Source organism: Mytilus galloprovincialis, chromosome 6 (genome assembly GCF_965363235.1).
Source record: "Mytilus galloprovincialis chromosome 6, xbMytGall1.hap1.1, whole genome shotgun sequence".
In the NCBI taxonomy this organism is placed as follows: Eukaryota; Metazoa; Mollusca; class Bivalvia; order Mytilida; family Mytilidae; genus Mytilus; species Mytilus galloprovincialis.
Window position 1 is genome coordinate 32920294 of NC_134843.1, and position 18069 is coordinate 32938362.

Consider the following 18069-nt stretch of genomic DNA (forward strand, 5'->3'; position numbering starts at 1 on the left):
GCAAAACGAATAAGTAAAATTAAATCCATTATTGTGAACTAGGAATAAATATTTTTACATTATTTATTATCACACGGGGTGAAAAGCTATAATATGATAAAAACAACATGATACGCCTGTCCGATAACATCTCAAAACAACGAGAATAACAAACGAATCACTACGTGTTATCCACAAAATCAACAAACCGACAAACATAAACGTATATACCGTTTTATGACGTGCGACGTTGAATTTAAGGACTGTTGAATACCTTTTATTTAAAACTTTTACATATCAAGTGAGTTTAAAGAAAAACGTGAACATTATTTAATATTTATTTTGTACAAACGGTACAAAGAACTTCAATGTTATCTTTGTATGGGGGACATCTTAGACTGCCACATTTAGCTCTTACAGGATAAAACAATGCACCGTCTTTGTTGGAAGATCGATTGTTCAATGGTTCTGCATCTCCGTCCATACAGATAAAGTCTGCTGTGATGTGATTCTTATGTGCACTCATTAAGAAGCCATTGTACTCAGATATCCATCCTTTGTAACAGGACTTCCTTCCTGATTAAGATAAAAAGCAACAAATATGAATAGATATAACATACACAATGTATACAATTTCTATATAACAATATTTGTACTTTATATATACATGAGTACCTCGTCCTAATCATTGCAGTAATTCAGAACAATCCATTTTTTGAAGAATTTGTTTTCAAAGTAATGTTCATCTTAAGCCTCAACAATACAATGTTACAATCTAGGTGATAATATACCATATTTAGGACAGGTTTCTTATATTTTGACGGTAATGATAAAAAAACATAAAACTACCTGGTATCATTAAAACAGAAACTTTTCCTTTCCGCCTGCACTCAGAACATGGGACCTCTTTGTTATTCAAATTAGCAGGAAAACCGGAGGGATTGTTGCTGGAATCTATATGTTACTCGGCACCATATAATCCATCATAACCATTGTTAGATACATTACCATTTTCAGGGTCATTGGGTAAACAGAGCCAGTTTGAACCTCCTCCTTTGTTAGTATAATAGTTACCTCCAACCTGACCTGAAGAAGTTTAAGATGATTATCTTATTTAACATTAAAAATTTTCTTATTCAAATTACTGATCTGTACGTTACAATGACAAAGATATCGCAAACCAATGTTTACATTTTTTTTCAATGTATTAACATGCAATTAGTAGAGGCTTTTAAGTTCGACTTTTAAAATGTTTTTGATATTGATTCATAAGCTTTAGCTATTGTTTTTCTTTTTAAAAAGTTCTCTGCCAACAACTTCAACCTTATCCGGACCCTAGCCATGTTAGATATTAAATTTCAACTAAGACAACAATTAACAATTTTCCGATGAGTACTAGACCTATTATCAGATTTGTTGAAATTGTAAATTATACAGAAAACTAATGATACAAACATAACAAGATTTGTAATATACCAAAAAGTTACATGAATGTACATTATGGGTAAAAAGTTAATTCATGCACAAGTTCAGAACTATATGTTTATGAAAAGAAAAGAAAACTGTAGTAAGCATGTAAACTGTCCTTTACAGTCTATCGCTTTCATCCATGTGTAGGAACTTGTCAGACTCTGATTTACATATAAATATGATGATATTGAGAAAACATACCTGTATACACAATGTCCGCATTTTCAGGACAAGTTTTCTTCCCCCATTTGACATATGTCACACCAATATCTTAAATATACAAAGCAAAGCGTTCATTTACAGTATAAGCTGTATTGAATATGAATTACTAGAAAAGCTTAGTCCATCTTATCTAATACATTATCTTTAACGGGTTTGTCTCTGGTTTTCGTTTATACTTATGATTTAATGCAAGCTCAATTTGAAAGAACATTTGTGTGTGGATATAATCTTTTGAATACTCATTTTAAAGTTTCTTTTCTTAAAACATTTATATAAATTTAATAAATTAAAACAAAACTATTTATATAATCACACCCAATAGTTTCATTAGAAAGAATATTATATTTTTCTGCGGTCTATTCGTCTGATCTGTAACTTTATCAATTGTGTCTTTTCCCTAATTTTGACAGTTTTACTGAGTATTAATTTGTACTATGGGTGATGCATTCAGACAGAAAAGTCTTATCTTGTCGACACATACGGGTTTTCTCCTTTTGGAGTTGTCCGAATCTCTATTTAATCAATATAGCAGTTGTTTTTCAATTGTTTCGTATTTGATTTTGATTGGATTTCTCATTTTAAAATGTTCCTTGGAGTTTGGGTTTTCGTTTTACCTTTTTGTTTTTTACCTTAATTTGTATATTTTTCTACTTTTTTTCTTAACCTGTTGTGAAGGTGTCACAGGACAGTCTGCTTTCCGTGAGGTATGCAATTAATGCTTCATTATATCAATAAGAGTCTGGCCTGATGGTGTCAGGCTGTATTTTGTACAATCATGGCCATAAGTACTGACTACCAAAGCAACAATGACAGTTGTAGAGCTGAATTGAGACATTCTGTAAATGGAGTAGTAGTAATCACATAATAGAATAAATTAATAGAATTATTATTATTTTTTTTTTTCTTCCGCCAAATTTTGTTCTTGCGATAAATGTTTGTTTCCCAATATGTCGCTTAGATATTTCTCATATGGTATCGTATAGTTTATGCGCTTTTAAATTTCACCCTGCTAAGGCGAACCATTTTCTTTGTAAGAGTTATCTCCCTATTCACTGTTTATCATCTGTGTGCATCTCCTTCGTAACAAAAAAAGATAGCGACAAAATTCCTTTTACAAATTGTTCGTTACATCCTCAGGAATTTTTGGCTAATTTGGATCGAACTGATTCGCTGACATTTTATAGGAGTTATCTACCTTTACAAAATCAATTTGTCGATATGTTTTTTTAACTCATAAACAGTTAACCGTATAACCCTGGAATGTTTTTATTTGGGGCACCTAGGTCCTAACTTAGAAAATTAGGTCAAGGTCAAAGGTCAAGGTCAAGTTCTCAATTGTGACTTTTGCTTGTTTTTGCATTTTCTCCGACACTTTGAAAGATACATATAAAAGAACAAGTGCAAAATGTCTGATTTATTGTACTGAAGATATGCTACATTTAGTCTTATACAATTTAATGGCATCTTATAGGAGTTGGTGCCCCTGAAATGTCATGATATGAGGTTATTTGATTATAACTTCAACTAAGTTCATTATAAAGGCATTTGACCTTTTACAAAAGGTTAGGTGACAAATGACCTTGAAAAATGACTACCGGAAGTGACCTTGAGAAAACCGGAAGTAGCCTTTTTTGCAATTTTTACATTTAAAAGTACTCTGAATCCATATATTTTGTCATATAGATACATAAACTGATTACTGACGACTAAAAACGACTTCTAACAAACCGGAAATGACCAATTATCTCCCATTCTACATACAAAAGTATATAGAAACTATATATTTTTGGAATCAGTGTGGAAGAAGCTATCATATGAGACAGGAAGTGACATTAATTTCATCGGAAGTAGCATATTATTTCCCTTATATCACTCAAAAATATAATTAAACCATTATACATCGCATCAGTATGAAGAAACTATCTTCTTATCATAATTTCTTTGGTGTGGAAAGACTTTCAATTGTTCTCTGAACAATTGGTTTTTAATTAAGTCTTTCCACTTTTCTGTGGAAAGACTTATTGTTTTTGTTCTGATTATTAAGTCTTTCCACTTTTCTGTGGAAAGACTTATTGTTTTTCTTCTTCTGATTATTATTATTAAGTCTTTCCACTTTTCTGTGGAAAGACTTATTGTTTTTGTTCTGATTATTATTATTATTATTATTTTTTTCTTCCGCCAAATTTTGTTCTTGCGCAAAATGTTTGTTTCGCAATATGTCGCTTAGATATTTCTCATATGGTATCGTATAGTTTATGCGCTTTCAAATTTCACCCTGCTTAGGCGAACCATTTTCTATGTAAGAGTTATCTCCCTTTTCACTGTTTACACTCTGTGTGCATCTCCTTCGTAACAAAACAAGATAGCGACAAAATTCTTTTTACAAATTGTTCGTTACATCCTCAGTAATTTTTGGCGTATTTGGATCGAAGCGATTCGATGAAATTTTATAGGAGTTATCTACCTTTACAAAATAAATTTGTCGGTATGTGTATTTATCTCATAAACAGTTAACCGTATAACCCTGGAATGTTTTTATTTGAGTCCCCTAGGTCCTAACTTAGAAAATGAGGTCAAGGTCAAAGGTCAAGGTCAAGTTCTCAATTGTGACTTTTGCTTGTTTTTGCATTTTTTCTGACACTTTGAAAGATACATATTAAAGAACAAGTGCAAAATGTCAGCTTTATTGTAATGAAGATATGCTACATTTAGTCTTATACATTTAAATGGCATCTTATAGGAGTTGTTGCCCCTACATATGTCTTGAAATGAGGTTATTTAATTATAACTTCAATAAGGTTCATTATAAAGACATTTGACCTCATACAAAAGGTTAAGTGACAAATGACCTTGAACAATGGCCACCGGAAGTGACCTTTAGAAAACCGGAAGTAGCTTTTTTTTTGCAATTTTTTCACCTAAAAGTACCCAGAATCCATATATTTTGTTCTATAGATACATAAAACAGATAACTGAAGACTAAAAATGACTTCCAACAAACCGGAAGTGGCCAATTATTTCCCATTCTACATACAAAAGTATATAGAAACTATATATTTTTGGAATCAGTGTGAAAGAAGCTATCATATGAGACCGGATGTGACATTCATTTAACCGGAAGTAGCATATTATCTCCCTTATATCACTCAAAAAGATAATCAAACCATCATTTATCGCATCAGTATGAAAAACTATCTTCTTATGAAAATTTCTTTGGTGTGGAAAGACTTTCAATTGTTCTCTGAACAATTGGTTTTTAATTAAGTCTTTTCACTTTTTTGTGAAAAGACTTATTGTATTTGTTCTGATTATTATTATTAAGTCTTTCCACTTTTCTGTGGAAAGACTTATTGTTTTTCTTCTTCTGATTATTATTATTAGGTCTTTCCACTTTTCTGTGGAAAGCCTATTGTATTTGTTCTGATTATTATTATTTTTTTTTTTTTTCCGCCAAATTTTGTTCTTGCGATAAATGTTTGTTTCGCAATATGTCGCTTAGATTTTTTTCATATTGTATCGTATAGTTTATGCGCTTTTAAATTTCACCCTGCTAAGCCGAACCATTTTCTTTGTAAGAGTTATCTCCCTATTCACTGTTTGTCATGTGTGTGCATCTCCTTCGTAACAAAATAAGAAAGCGACAAAATTCTTTTTACAAATTGTTCGTTACATCCTCAGGAATTTTTGGCTAATTTGGATCGAAGCGATTCGATGAAATTTTATAGGAGTTATGTACCTTTACGGAATAAATTTGTCGGTATGTTTTTTTAACTCATAAACCGTTAACCGTATAACCCTGGAATGTTTTTATTTGAGTCCCCTGGGTCCTAACTTAGAAAATTAGGTCAAGGTCAAAGGTCAAGGTCATATTTTAGATTTTCATATGTCTTTGATTTCCCTATAATTCTTGAATGGTTATAGATACAGAAAATTTAAGCAGTGAAAAATGTTCAGTACTTCAAGGGGCAACTTTGTTACATTATGACTGTATTGGTTTTACCATTATGTAAGGGACATAACCCCCATTGATGGTTTATAAAAAGCCATTATTAGGCAAAACTCTTAAACAAAAGGTCCTTGACCCATAGGGTCTTTTGCAATGACATTGTGAAGCAATGACCTTGACAAAGGTCACAAGGTCAAAGGTCAAGGTCATGTACATATGTGATTTGGGGCACGACTTGAAGAATTTTATGTGTGTTTGCCAACCAACCAACCAACCAATCATGATCAATCAATAATGATCAATCAACAAATCATGATCATGATCAATCAACCAATCATGATCATGATTAATCAATCAATCAATCATGTTTCCGTCTCATGTGTTTAATATAGGGTTCAAGATCTCCTTTGTTTCTTTTTCGCTGTTTCAATTGACCCTTTCCAACGTGTTTAACCAACCAACCAACCAACCAACCAACCAACCAACCAACCAATCAATCAATCAATCAATCAATCAATCAATCAATCAATCATGATCAATCAATCATGTTTCCGTCTCATGTGTTTAATATAGGGTCCAAGATCTTTGCTTCTTTTTCGCTGTTTCAATTGACCCTATCCAACGTGTTTAACCAACCAACCAACCAACCAACCAACCAGCTAATCAAGTAATCAATCAATCATGATCATGATCAATCAATCATGTATCCGTCACATGTGTTTCATATACGGTCCAATATCTTCTTTGTTTCTTTTTCGCTGTTTCAATTGACCCTATCCAATGTGTTTAACCAACCAACCAACCAACTAATCAATCAATCAATCAAGTAATCAATCAATCATGATCATGATCAATCAATCATGATCATGATCAATCAACCAGTCAAGTAATCAATCAATCATGATCATGATCAATCAATCATGTTTCATGAAAAATTGAAATTTAATATTGTTCTTGCGTCACTTCTGAAAAAAAAAATCCACATGTACTCTGAAACTACAAGTACAATCGACCTCAAAGTTTGCAGTCAGCAGTGCATACATGTACTAAAAGTTCATAAAAAAACTTGGTGCGGATATCTCTCAAGACTTTTCCTAGAGAAAAAAAATGGCAATGCCCTAAAAATCGCTTGCTAGGTCCGTAAATCTCAGTGACATCCTACAATAAAATGTCCGCTCCTAGATTAAAATACTAATCTGTGTTACAAACTGGTGCTGAAAAATGTACATTTTAAGAAAATAATCATTAAATGCGTATTAAAGTTACACCGGAACAATTAAATCCAAAACATGCACTGCTGGTGAACTGTGATCAAAATGTCAATTTCCAACAATGACAAAAGAAATTACATTGTGTACATTCCGTCTCTATACATGTTGTCTGTTCAACATCCCGACCTAAAGAGAAATAAAAATACTAAGTTTTCGTTATTATAAACCCAAGTCACGTGATGTCTTCCCCATCTGGCGCGCGCGCTGGACCTAAAATAAAATAAAAACTTTCCAAACTAAACATGAAACTTCTCCGGTAACAATAATATAGACCCCATACAGAAACAAACAAACAAACAAACAAACAAACACCCCCCCCCCCCCCCCAATTCAATTAATTTTAAAGGGGGAAAGACCCCCTACAATTGCTTTTTTAAAGCAATTGATTTATATTGTAAAAAACCTTTTTAACCATTCTGTTCCGTTAATAAAAAAAAAAAAATCTCCCCGAGACCCCCTTTTGCCCCACCCCCTTTTTTTTAACCCTCCACTTACAACTGAATGTAGGTTGTGTACTATCTATCCTATCAATGTAAAACGAACGACAACTCCAGTTTTTTCAATATTATTAGGTCTTTCCACTTTTCTGTGGAAAGCCTATTGTATTTGTTCTGATTATTATTATTTTTTTTTTTTTTCCGCCAAATTTTGTTCTTGCGATAAATGTTTGTTTCGCAATATGTCGCTTAGATTTTTTTCATATTGTATCGTATAGTTTATGCGCTTTTAAATTTCACCCTGCTAAGCCGAACCATTTTCTTTGTAAGAGTTATCTCCCTATTCACTGTTTGTCATGTGTGTGCATCTCCTTCGTAACAAAATAAGAAAGCGACAAAATTCTTTTTACAAATTGTTCGTTACATCCTCAGGAATTTTTGGCTAATTTGGATCGAAGCGATTCGATGAAATTTTATAGGAGTTATGTACCTTTACGGAATAAATTTGTCGGTATGTTTTTTTAACTCATAAACCGTTAACCGTATAACCCTGGAATGTTTTTATTTGAGTCCCCTGGGTCCTAACTTAGAAAATTAGGTCAAGGTCAAAGGTCAAGGTCATATTTTAGATTTTCATATGTCTTTGATTTCCCTATAATTCTTGAATGGTTATAGATACAGAAAATTTAAGCAGTGAAAAATGTTCAGTACTTCAAGGGGCAACTTTGTTACATTATGACTGTATTGGTTTTACCATTATGTAAGGGACATAACCCCCATTGATGGTTTATAAAAAGCCATTATTAGGCAAAACTCTTAAACAAAAGGTCCTTGACCCATAGGGTCTTTTGCAATGACATTGTGAAGCAATGACCTTGACAAAGGTCACAAGGTCAAAGGTCAAGGTCATGTACATATGTGATTTGGGGCACGACTTGAAGAATTTTATGTGTGTTTGCCAACCAACCAACCAACCAATCATGATCAATCAATAATGATCAATCAACAAATCATGATCATGATCAATCAACCAATCATGATCATGATTAATCAATCAATCAATCATGTTTCCGTCTCATGTGTTTAATATAGGGTTCAAGATCTCCTTTGTTTCTTTTTCGCTGTTTCAATTGACCCTTTCCAACGTGTTTAACCAACCAACCAACCAACCAACCAACCAACCAACCAACCAACCAACCAACCAACCAACCAACCAATCAATCAATCAATCAATCAATCAATCAATCAATCAATCATGATCAATCAATCATGTTTCCGTCTCATGTGTTTAATATAGGGTCCAAGATCTTTGCTTCTTTTTCGCTGTTTCAATTGACCCTATCCAACGTGTTTAACCAACCAACCAACCAACCAACCAACCAGCTAATCAAGTAATCAATCAATCATGATCATGATCAATCAATCATGTATCCGTCACATGTGTTTCATATACGGTCCAAGATCTTCTTTGTTTCTTTTTCGCTGTTTCAATTGACCCTATCCAATGTGTTTAACCAACCAACCAACCAACTAATCAATCAATCAATCAAGTAATCAATCAATCATGATCATGATCAATCAATCATGATCATGATCAATCAACCAGTCAAGTAATCAATCAATCATGATCATGATCAATCAATCATGTTTCATGAAAAATTGAAATTTAATATTGTTCTTGCGTCACTTCTGAAAAAAAAAATCCACATGTACTCTGAAACTACAAGTACAATCGACCTCAAAGTTTGCAGTCAGCAGTGCATACATGTACTAAAAGTTCATAAAAAAACTTGGTGCGGATATCTCTCAAGACTTTTCCTAGAGAAAAAAAATGGCAATGCCCTAAAAATCGCTTGCTAGGTCCGTAAATCTCAGTGACATCCTACAATAAAATGTCCGCTCCTAGATTAAAATACTAATCTGTGTTACAAACTGGTGCTGAAAAATGTACATTTTAAGAAAATAATCATTAAATGCGTATTAAAGTTACACCGGAACAATTAAATCCAAAACATGCACTGCTGGTGAACTGTGATCAAAATGTCAATTTCCAACAATGACAAAAGAAATTACATTGTGTACATTCCGTCTCTATACATGTTGTCTGTTCAACATCCCGACCTAAAGAGAAATAAAAATACTAAGTTTTCGTTATTATAAACCCAAGTCACGTGATGTCTTCCCCATCTGGCGCGCGCGCTGGACCTAAAATAAAATAAAAACTTTCCAAACTAAACATGAAACTTCTCCGGTAACAATAATATAGACCCCATACAGAAACAAACAAACAAACAAACAAACAAACACCCCCCCCCCCCCAATTCAATTAATTTTAAAGGGGGAAAGACCCCCTACAATTGCTTTTTTAAAGCAATTGATTTATATTGTAAAAAACCTTTTTAACCATTCTGTTCCGTTAATAAAAAAAAAAAAATCTCCCCGAGACCCCCTTTTGCCCCACCCCCTTTTTTTTAACCCTCCACTTACAACTGAATGTAGGTTGTGTACTATCTATCCTATCAATGTAAAACGAACGACAACTCCAGTTTTTTCAATATTATTAGGTCTTTCCACTTTTCTGTGGAAAGCCTATTGTATTTGTTCTGATTATTATTATTTTTTTTTTTTTTCCGCCAAATTTTGTTCTTGCGATAAATGTTTGTTTCGCAATATGTCGCTTAGATTTTTTTCATATTGTATCGTATAGTTTATGCGCTTTTAAATTTCACCCTGCTAAGCCGAACCATTTTCTTTGTAAGAGTTATCTCCCTATTCACTGTTTGTCATGTGTGTGCATCTCCTTCGTAACAAAATAAGAAAGCGACAAAATTCTTTTTACAAATTGTTCGTTACATCCTCAGGAATTTTTGGCTAATTTGGATCGAAGCGATTCGATGAAATTTTATAGGAGTTATGTACCTTTACGGAATAAATTTGTCGGTATGTTTTTTTAACTCATAAACCGTTAACCGTATAACCCTGGAATGTTTTTATTTGAGTCCCCTGGGTCCTAACTTAGAAAATTAGGTCAAGGTCAAAGGTCAAGGTCATATTTTAGATTTTCATATGTCTTTGATTTCCCTATAATTCTTGAATGGTTATAGATACAGAAAATTTAAGCAGTGAAAAATGTTCAGTACTTCAAGGGGCAACTTTGTTACATTATGACTGTATTGGTTTTACCATTATGTAAGGGACATAACCCCCATTGATGGTTTATAAAAAGCCATTATTAGGCAAAACTCTTAAACAAAAGGTCCTTGACCCATAGGGTCTTTTGCAATGACATTGTGAAGCAATGACCTTGACAAAGGTCACAAGGTCAAAGGTCAAGGTCATGTACATATGTGATTTGGGGCACGACTTGAAGAATTTTATGTGTGTTTGCCAACCAACCAACCAACCAATCATGATCAATCATGATCAATCAACAAATCATGATCATGATCAATCAACCAATCATGATCATGATTAATCAATCAATCAATCATGTTTCCGTCTCATGTGTTTAATATAGGGTTCAAGATCTCCTTTGTTTCTTTTTCGCTGTTTCAATTGACCCTTTCCAACGTGTTTAACCAACCAACCAACCAACCAACCAACCAACCAACCAACCAACCAACCAACCAATCAATCAATCAATCAATCAATCAATCAATCAATCAATCATGATCAATCAATCATGTTTCCGTCTCATGTGTTTAATATAGGGTCCAAGATCTTTGCTTCTTTTTCGCTGTTTCAATTGACCCTATCCAACGTGTTTAACCAACCAACCAACCAACCAACCAACCAGCTAATCAAGTAATCAATCAATCATGATCATGATCAATCAATCATGTATCCGTCACATGTGTTTCATATACGGTCCAAGATCTTCTTTGTTTCTTTTTCGCTGTTTCAATTGACCCTATCCAATGTGTTTAACCAACCAACCAACCAACTAATCAATCAATCAATCAAGTAATCAATCAATCATGATCATGATCAATCAATCATGATCATGATCAATCAACCAGTCAAGTAATCAATCAATCATGATCATGATCAATCAATCATGTTTCATGAAAAATTGAAATTTAATATTGTTCTTGCGTCACTTCTGAAAAAAAAAATCCACATGTACTCTGAAACTACAAGTACAATCGACCTCAAAGTTTGCAGTCAGCAGTGCATACATGTACTAAAAGTTCATAAAAAAACTTGGTGCGGATATCTCTCAAGACTTTTCCTAGAGAAAAAAAATGGCAATGCCCTAAAAATCGCTTGCTAGGTCCGTAAATCTCAGTGACATCCTACAATAAAATGTCCGCTCCTAGATTAAAATACTAATCTGTGTTACAAACTGGTGCTGAAAAATGTACATTTTAAGAAAATAATCATTAAATGCGTATTAAAGTTACACCGGAACAATTAAATCCAAAACATGCACTGCTGGTGAACTGTGATCAAAATGTCAATTTCCAACAATGACAAAAGAAATTACATTGTGTACATTCCGTCTCTATACATGTTGTCTGTTCAACATCCCGACCTAAAGAGAAATAAAAATACTAAGTTTTCGTTATTATAAACCCAAGTCACGTGATGTCTTCCCCATCTGGCGCGCGCGCTGGACCTAAAATAAAATAAAAACTTTCCAAACTAAACATGAAACTTCTCCGGTAACAATAATATAGACCCCATACAGAAACAAACAAACAAACAAACAAACAAACACCCCCCCCCCCCCAATTCAATTAATTTTAAAGGGGGAAAGACCCCCTACAATTGCTTTTTTAAAGCAATTGATTTATATTGTAAAAAACCTTTTTAACCATTCTGTTCCGTTAATAAAAAAAAAAAAATCTCCCCGAGACCCCCTTTTGCCCCACCCCCTTTTTTTTAACCCTCCACTTACAACTGAATGTAGGTTGTGTACTATCTATCCTATCAATGTAAAACGAACGACAACTCCAGTTTTTTCAATATTATTAGGTCTTTCCACTTTTCTGTGGAAAGCCTATTGTATTTGTTCTGATTATTATTATTTTTTTTTTTTTTCCGCCAAATTTTGTTCTTGCGATAAATGTTTGTTTCGCAATATGTCGCTTAGATTTTTTTCATATTGTATCGTATAGTTTATGCGCTTTTAAATTTCACCCTGCTAAGCCGAACCATTTTCTTTGTAAGAGTTATCTCCCTATTCACTGTTTGTCATGTGTGTGCATCTCCTTCGTAACAAAATAAGAAAGCGACAAAATTCTTTTTACAAATTGTTCGTTACATCCTCAGGAATTTTTGGCTAATTTGGATCGAAGCGATTCGATGAAATTTTATAGGAGTTATGTACCTTTACGGAATAAATTTGTCGGTATGTTTTTTTAACTCATAAACCGTTAACCGTATAACCCTGGAATGTTTTTATTTGAGTCCCCTGGGTCCTAACTTAGAAAATTAGGTCAAGGTCAAAGGTCAAGGTCATATTTTAGATTTTCATATGTCTTTGATTTCCCTATAATTCTTGAATGGTTATAGATACAGAAAATTTAAGCAGTGAAAAATGTTCAGTACTTCAAGGGGCAACTTTGTTACATTATGACTGTATTGGTTTTACCATTATGTAAGGGACATAACCCCCATTGATGGTTTATAAAAAGCCATTATTAGGCAAAACTCTTAAACAAAAGGTCCTTGACCCATAGGGTCTTTTGCAATGACATTGTGAAGCAATGACCTTGACAAAGGTCACAAGGTCAAAGGTCAAGGTCATGTACATATGTGATTTGGGGCACGACTTGAAGAATTTTATGTGTGTTTGCCAACCAACCAACCAACCAATCATGATCAATCAATAATGATCAATCAACAAATCATGATCATGATCAATCAACCAATCATGATCATGATTAATCAATCAATCAATCATGTTTCCGTCTCATGTGTTTAATATAGGGTTCAAGATCTCCTTTGTTTCTTTTTCGCTGTTTCAATTGACCCTTTCCAACGTGTTTAACCAACCAACCAACCAACCAACCAACCAACCAACCAACCAACCAACCAACCAATCAATCAATCAATCAATCAATCAATCAATCAATCAATCATGATCAATCAATCATGTTTCCGTCTCATGTGTTTAATATAGGGTCCAAGATCTTTGCTTCTTTTTCGCTGTTTCAATTGACCCTATCCAACGTGTTTAACCAACCAACCAACCAACCAACCAACCAGCTAATCAAGTAATCAATCAATCATGATCATGATCAATCAATCATGTATCCGTCACATGTGTTTCATATACGGTCCAAGATCTTCTTTGTTTCTTTTTCGCTGTTTCAATTGACCCTATCCAATGTGTTTAACCAACCAACCAACCAACTAATCAATCAATCAATCAAGTAATCAATCAATCATGATCATGATCAATCAATCATGATCATGATCAATCAACCAGTCAAGTAATCAATCAATCATGATCATGATCAATCAATCATGTTTCATGAAAAATTGAAATTTAATATTGTTCTTGCGTCACTTCTGAAAAAAAAAATCCACATGTACTCTGAAACTACAAGTACAATCGACCTCAAAGTTTGCAGTCAGCAGTGCATACATGTACTAAAAGTTCATAAAAAAACTTGGTGCGGATATCTCTCAAGACTTTTCCTAGAGAAAAAAAATGGCAATGCCCTAAAAATCGCTTGCTAGGTCCGTAAATCTCAGTGACATCCTACAATAAAATGTCCGCTCCTAGATTAAAATACTAATCTGTGTTACAAACTGGTGCTGAAAAATGTACATTTTAAGAAAATAATCATTAAATGCGTATTAAAGTTACACCGGAACAATTAAATCCAAAACATGCACTGCTGGTGAACTGTGATCAAAATGTCAATTTCCAACAATGACAAAAGAAATTACATTGTGTACATTCCGTCTCTATACATGTTGTCTGTTCAACATCCCGACCTAAAGAGAAATAAAAATACTAAGTTTTCGTTATTATAAACCCAAGTCACGTGATGTCTTCCCCATCTGGCGCGCGCGCTGGACCTAAAATAAAATAAAAACTTTCCAAACTAAACATGAAACTTCTCCGGTAACAATAATATAGACCCCATACAGAAACAAACAAACAAACAAACAAACAAACACCCCCCCCCCCCCAATTCAATTAATTTTAAAGGGGGAAAGACCCCCTACAATTGCTTTTTTAAAGCAATTGATTTATATTGTAAAAAACCTTTTTAACCATTCTGTTCCGTTAATAAAAAAAAAAAAATCTCCCCGAGACCCCCTTTTGCCCCACCCCCTTTTTTTTAACCCTCCACTTACAACTGAATGTAGGTTGTGTACTATCTATCCTATCAATGTAAAACGAACGACAACTCCAGTTTTTTCAATATTATTAGGTCTTTCCACTTTTCTGTGGAAAGCCTATTGTATTTGTTCTGATTATTATTATTTTTTTTTTTTTTCCGCCAAATTTTGTTCTTGCGATAAATGTTTGTTTCGCAATATGTCGCTTAGATTTTTTTCATATTGTATCGTATAGTTTATGCGCTTTTAAATTTCACCCTGCTAAGCCGAACCATTTTCTTTGTAAGAGTTATCTCCCTATTCACTGTTTGTCATGTGTGTGCATCTCCTTCGTAACAAAATAAGAAAGCGACAAAATTCTTTTTACAAATTGTTCGTTACATCCTCAGGAATTTTTGGCTAATTTGGATCGAAGCGATTCGATGAAATTTTATAGGAGTTATGTACCTTTACGGAATAAATTTGTCGGTATGTTTTTTTAACTCATAAACCGTTAACCGTATAACCCTGGAATGTTTTTATTTGAGTCCCCTGGGTCCTAACTTAGAAAATTAGGTCAAGGTCAAAGGTCAAGGTCATATTTTAGATTTTCATATGTCTTTGATTTCCCTATAATTCTTGAATGGTTATAGATACAGAAAATTTAAGCAGTGAAAAATGTTCAGTACTTCAAGGGGCAACTTTGTTACATTATGACTGTATTGGTTTTACCATTATGTAAGGGACATAACCCCCATTGATGGTTTATAAAAAGCCATTATTAGGCAAAACTCTTAAACAAAAGGTCCTTGACCCATAGGGTCTTTTGCAATGACATTGTGAAGCAATGACCTTGACAAAGGTCACAAGGTCAAAGGTCAAGGTCATGTACATATGTGATTTGGGGCACGACTTGAAGAATTTTATGTGTGTTTGCCAACCAACCAACCAACCAATCATGATCAATCAATAATGATCAATCAACAAATCATGATCATGATCAATCAACCAATCATGATCATGATTAATCAATCAATCAATCATGTTTCCGTCTCATGTGTTTAATATAGGGTTCAAGATCTCCTTTGTTTCTTTTTCGCTGTTTCAATTGACCCTTTCCAACGTGTTTAACCAACCAACCAACCAACCAACCAACCAACCAACCAACCAACCAACCAACCAATCAATCAATCAATCAATCAATCAATCAATCAATCAATCATGATCAATCAATCATGTTTCCGTCTCATGTGTTTAATATAGGGTCCAAGATCTTTGCTTCTTTTTCGCTGTTTCAATTGACCCTATCCAACGTGTTTAACCAACCAACCAACCAACCAACCAACCAGCTAATCAAGTAATCAATCAATCATGATCATGATCAATCAATCATGTATCCGTCACATGTGTTTCATATACGGTCCAAGATCTTCTTTGTTTCTTTTTCGCTGTTTCAATTGACCCTATCCAATGTGTTTAACCAACCAACCAACCAACTAATCAATCAATCAATCAAGTAATCAATCAATCATGATCATGATCAATCAATCATGATCATGATCAATCAACCAGTCAAGTAATCAATCAATCATGATCATGATCAATCAATCATGTTTCATGAAAAATTGAAATTTAATATTGTTCTTGCGTCACTTCTGAAAAAAAAAATCCACATGTACTCTGAAACTACAAGTACAATCGACCTCAAAGTTTGCAGTCAGCAGTGCATACATGTACTAAAAGTTCATAAAAAAACTTGGTGCGGATATCTCTCAAGACTTTTCCTAGAGAAAAAAAATGGCAATGCCCTAAAAATCGCTTGCTAGGTCCGTAAATCTCAGTGACATCCTACAATAAAATGTCCGCTCCTAGATTAAAATACTAATCTGTGTTACAAACTGGTGCTGAAAAATGTACATTTTAAGAAAATAATCATTAAATGCGTATTAAAGTTACACCGGAACAATTAAATCCAAAACATGCACTGCTGGTGAACTGTGATCAAAATGTCAATTTCCAACAATGACAAAAGAAATTACATTGTGTACATTCCGTCTCTATACATGTTGTCTGTTCAACATCCCGACCTAAAGAGAAATAAAAATACTAAGTTTTCGTTATTATAAACCCAAGTCACGTGATGTCTTCCCCATCTGGCGCGCGCGCTGGACCTAAAATAAAATAAAAACTTTCCAAACTAAACATGAAACTTCTCCGGTAACAATAATATAGACCCCATACAGAAACAAACAAACAAACAAACAAACAAACACCCCCCCCCCCCCAATTCAATTAATTTTAAAGGGGGAAAGACCCCCTACAATTGCTTTTTTAAAGCAATTGATTTATATTGTAAAAAACCTTTTTAACCATTCTGTTCCGTTAATAAAAAAAAAAAAATCTCCCCGAGACCCCCTTTTGCCCCACCCCCTTTTTTTTAACCCTCCACTTACAACTGAATGTAGGTTGTGTACTATCTATCCTATCAATGTAAAACGAACGACAACTCCAGTTTTTTCAATATTATTAGGTCTTTCCACTTTTCTGTGGAAAGCCTATTGTATTTGTTCTGATTATTATTATTTTTTTTTTTTTTCCGCCAAATTTTGTTCTTGCGATAAATGTTTGTTTCGCAATATGTCGCTTAGATTTTTTTCATATTGTATCGTATAGTTTATGCGCTTTTAAATTTCACCCTGCTAAGCCGAACCATTTTCTTTGTAAGAGTTATCTCCCTATTCACTGTTTGTCATGTGTGTGCATCTCCTTCGTAACAAAATAAGAAAGCGACAAAATTCTTTTTACAAATTGTTCGTTACATCCTCAGGAATTTTTGGCTAATTTGGATCGAAGCGATTCGATGAAATTTTATAGGAGTTATGTACCTTTACGGAATAAATTTGTCGGTATGTTTTTTTAACTCATAAACCGTTAACCGTATAACCCTGGAATGTTTTTATTTGAGTCCCCTGGGTCCTAACTTAGAAAATTAGGTCAAGGTCAAAGGTCAAGGTCATATTTTAGATTTTCATATGTCTTTGATTTCCCTATAATTCTTGAATGGTTATAGATACAGAAAATTTAAGCAGTGAAAAATGTTCAGTACTTCAAGGGGCAACTTTGTTACATTATGACTGTATTGGTTTTACCATTATGTAAGGGACATAACCCCCATTGATGGTTTATAAAAAGCCATTATTAGGCAAAACTCTTAAACAAAAGGTCCTTGACCCATAGGGTCTTTTGCAATGACATTGTGAAGCAATGACCTTGACAAAGGTCACAAGGTCAAAGGTCAAGGTCATGTACATATGTGATTTGGGGCACGACTTGAAGAATTTTATGTGTGTTTGCCAACCAACCAACCAACCAATCATGATCAATCAATAATGATCAATCAACAAATCATGATCATGATCAATCAACCAATCATGATCATGATTAATCAATCAATCAATCATGT

At 33.7% G+C, this 18069-nt stretch overlaps 1 protein-coding gene across 2 annotated transcripts in view; it reads right to left on the reverse strand.

The window, feature by feature from the left end:
* Positions 1-303: 303 nt before the first annotated feature.
* Positions 304-18069, reverse strand: part of LOC143079396 (uncharacterized) — a 344537-nt gene continuing 326771 nt past the window's right edge. Inside the window, exons 1-3 of one of the 2 annotated variants that reach the window (XR_012979403.1) lie at positions 1651-1722; positions 829-1065; positions 304-555 (exon numbers count right to left, since the gene is read on the reverse strand). Coding sequence is in view for 1 of the 2 variants with exons in the window: in XM_076254714.1 (XP_076110829.1) it covers positions 941-1065 (125 nt within the window). In the remaining variant the exon portion in view is untranslated. Of the gene's footprint in view, positions 556-828; positions 1066-1650; positions 1723-18069 lie in introns of those variants that run through there. The other variant, XM_076254714.1, reaches the window with a different exon arrangement.